Source organism: Cajanus cajan, chromosome 8, assembly GCF_000230855.2.
Source record: "Cajanus cajan strain Asha chromosome 8, NIPB_CcT2T_4, whole genome shotgun sequence".
NCBI lineage: Eukaryota > Viridiplantae > Streptophyta > Magnoliopsida > Fabales > Fabaceae > Cajanus > Cajanus cajan.
Window position 1 is genome coordinate 13,932,845 of NC_138524.1, and position 1,136 is coordinate 13,933,980.

Sequence of the window (1,136 nt, forward strand, 5' to 3'; positions counted from 1 at the left end):
TTTCCAAAGAAATCGAAAAAATATATTTTTATTATATTCAAATATTTTTCTCTACAGCCTCCAAAGGAGGAAATTAACATATCCGGAAACACATAAATAAATAATACAAGAAAACCAAGAACGAAAATGGAAAATTCTTGAAAAAAAAGGGTCAAAGCCATAGAGCCCCAGCTTCTTTGAGTACTGGAACGAGTTCCCCGGAAATATGAGTAGCCATAACACGATCCAACCCTCCAAACAATTTTCCACCGATAAAAACCGCCGGAAACTGCAATTTCCCATTATTGGCACCAACAATTTCTTCCAACTCCCTAACAACACCCACTTCATCTCTCTCCTCAATTTCATGCATCGCAGGGTTGACTCCAAGGCCCAAAAGCAAGCGCTTGACGACGTGGCTCATGCAACACCCGCGCCTAGCGAACACTATAACCGCGTTCTCTAGGACCATGTTGTTGAGTTTGAGTACCATGTTCTTGTTGGAGCGTTTATCATCATTTTTGTTACTATTTGTAGAATTGTGAGTGTTGAAGGTGTTGTGGATGTGGGTAGTAGTTAATGAGTGTGGGGTAATTGTGAAGTGATGAGTGGTGGGGTGGGGGGTTATGAGGGGTTGCCATGATCCATAAGGAATTGCTTGTTGCATGGTGTTAATTGGAGTGAGTGAATGAAGAATGAATGAGAGAGAGAGAGAGAGAGAGAAGATGAGGGTGGTGGTGTTGTTGGATTGGGGTTATGGGGGGTGAATATAAATGGGGGAAGGGGTGAGTGGTTGATGATTTGAAAGGGTCATTAACTTGTAACGTCAACTACAAATAATAATAATGTTTATTTTATTTTCCTAAGTTTCTAAGATTACGCGGTGTTGTTTGGTCGTCTTACGTTTTAGCTTCTGTACTTCCCCTTTCTTTTTTCCTCGTTTTGGACGGCCATCACATCCCACCTCGCACTTCCTATATACATTCCATCTTCTTTTTTTTTATACACAATATCATAATATATAAATGTCAAAAGAGTGTAATTGAAAACTTATACATTAAAGAAAATATATTTTAGAGAGGATATTATTTAATGAGGTAAAAATAACTGAAAATTATTTATATTTAAGAAAAAAATGTGTTTTTTTATTTATAAAT

At 37.4% G+C, this 1,136-nt stretch overlaps 1 protein-coding gene across 1 annotated transcript; it reads right to left on the minus strand.

Moving 5' to 3' along the window:
* Positions 1–751, minus strand: LOC109806386 (glutaredoxin-C9). The gene has a single exon (XM_020368775.3). The coding sequence runs from the start codon at positions 644–646 to the stop codon at positions 152–154; it is 495 nt and encodes a 164-aa protein (XP_020224364.2). The 5' UTR covers positions 647–751; the 3' UTR covers positions 1–151.
* Positions 752–1,136: the final 385 nt, after the last annotated feature.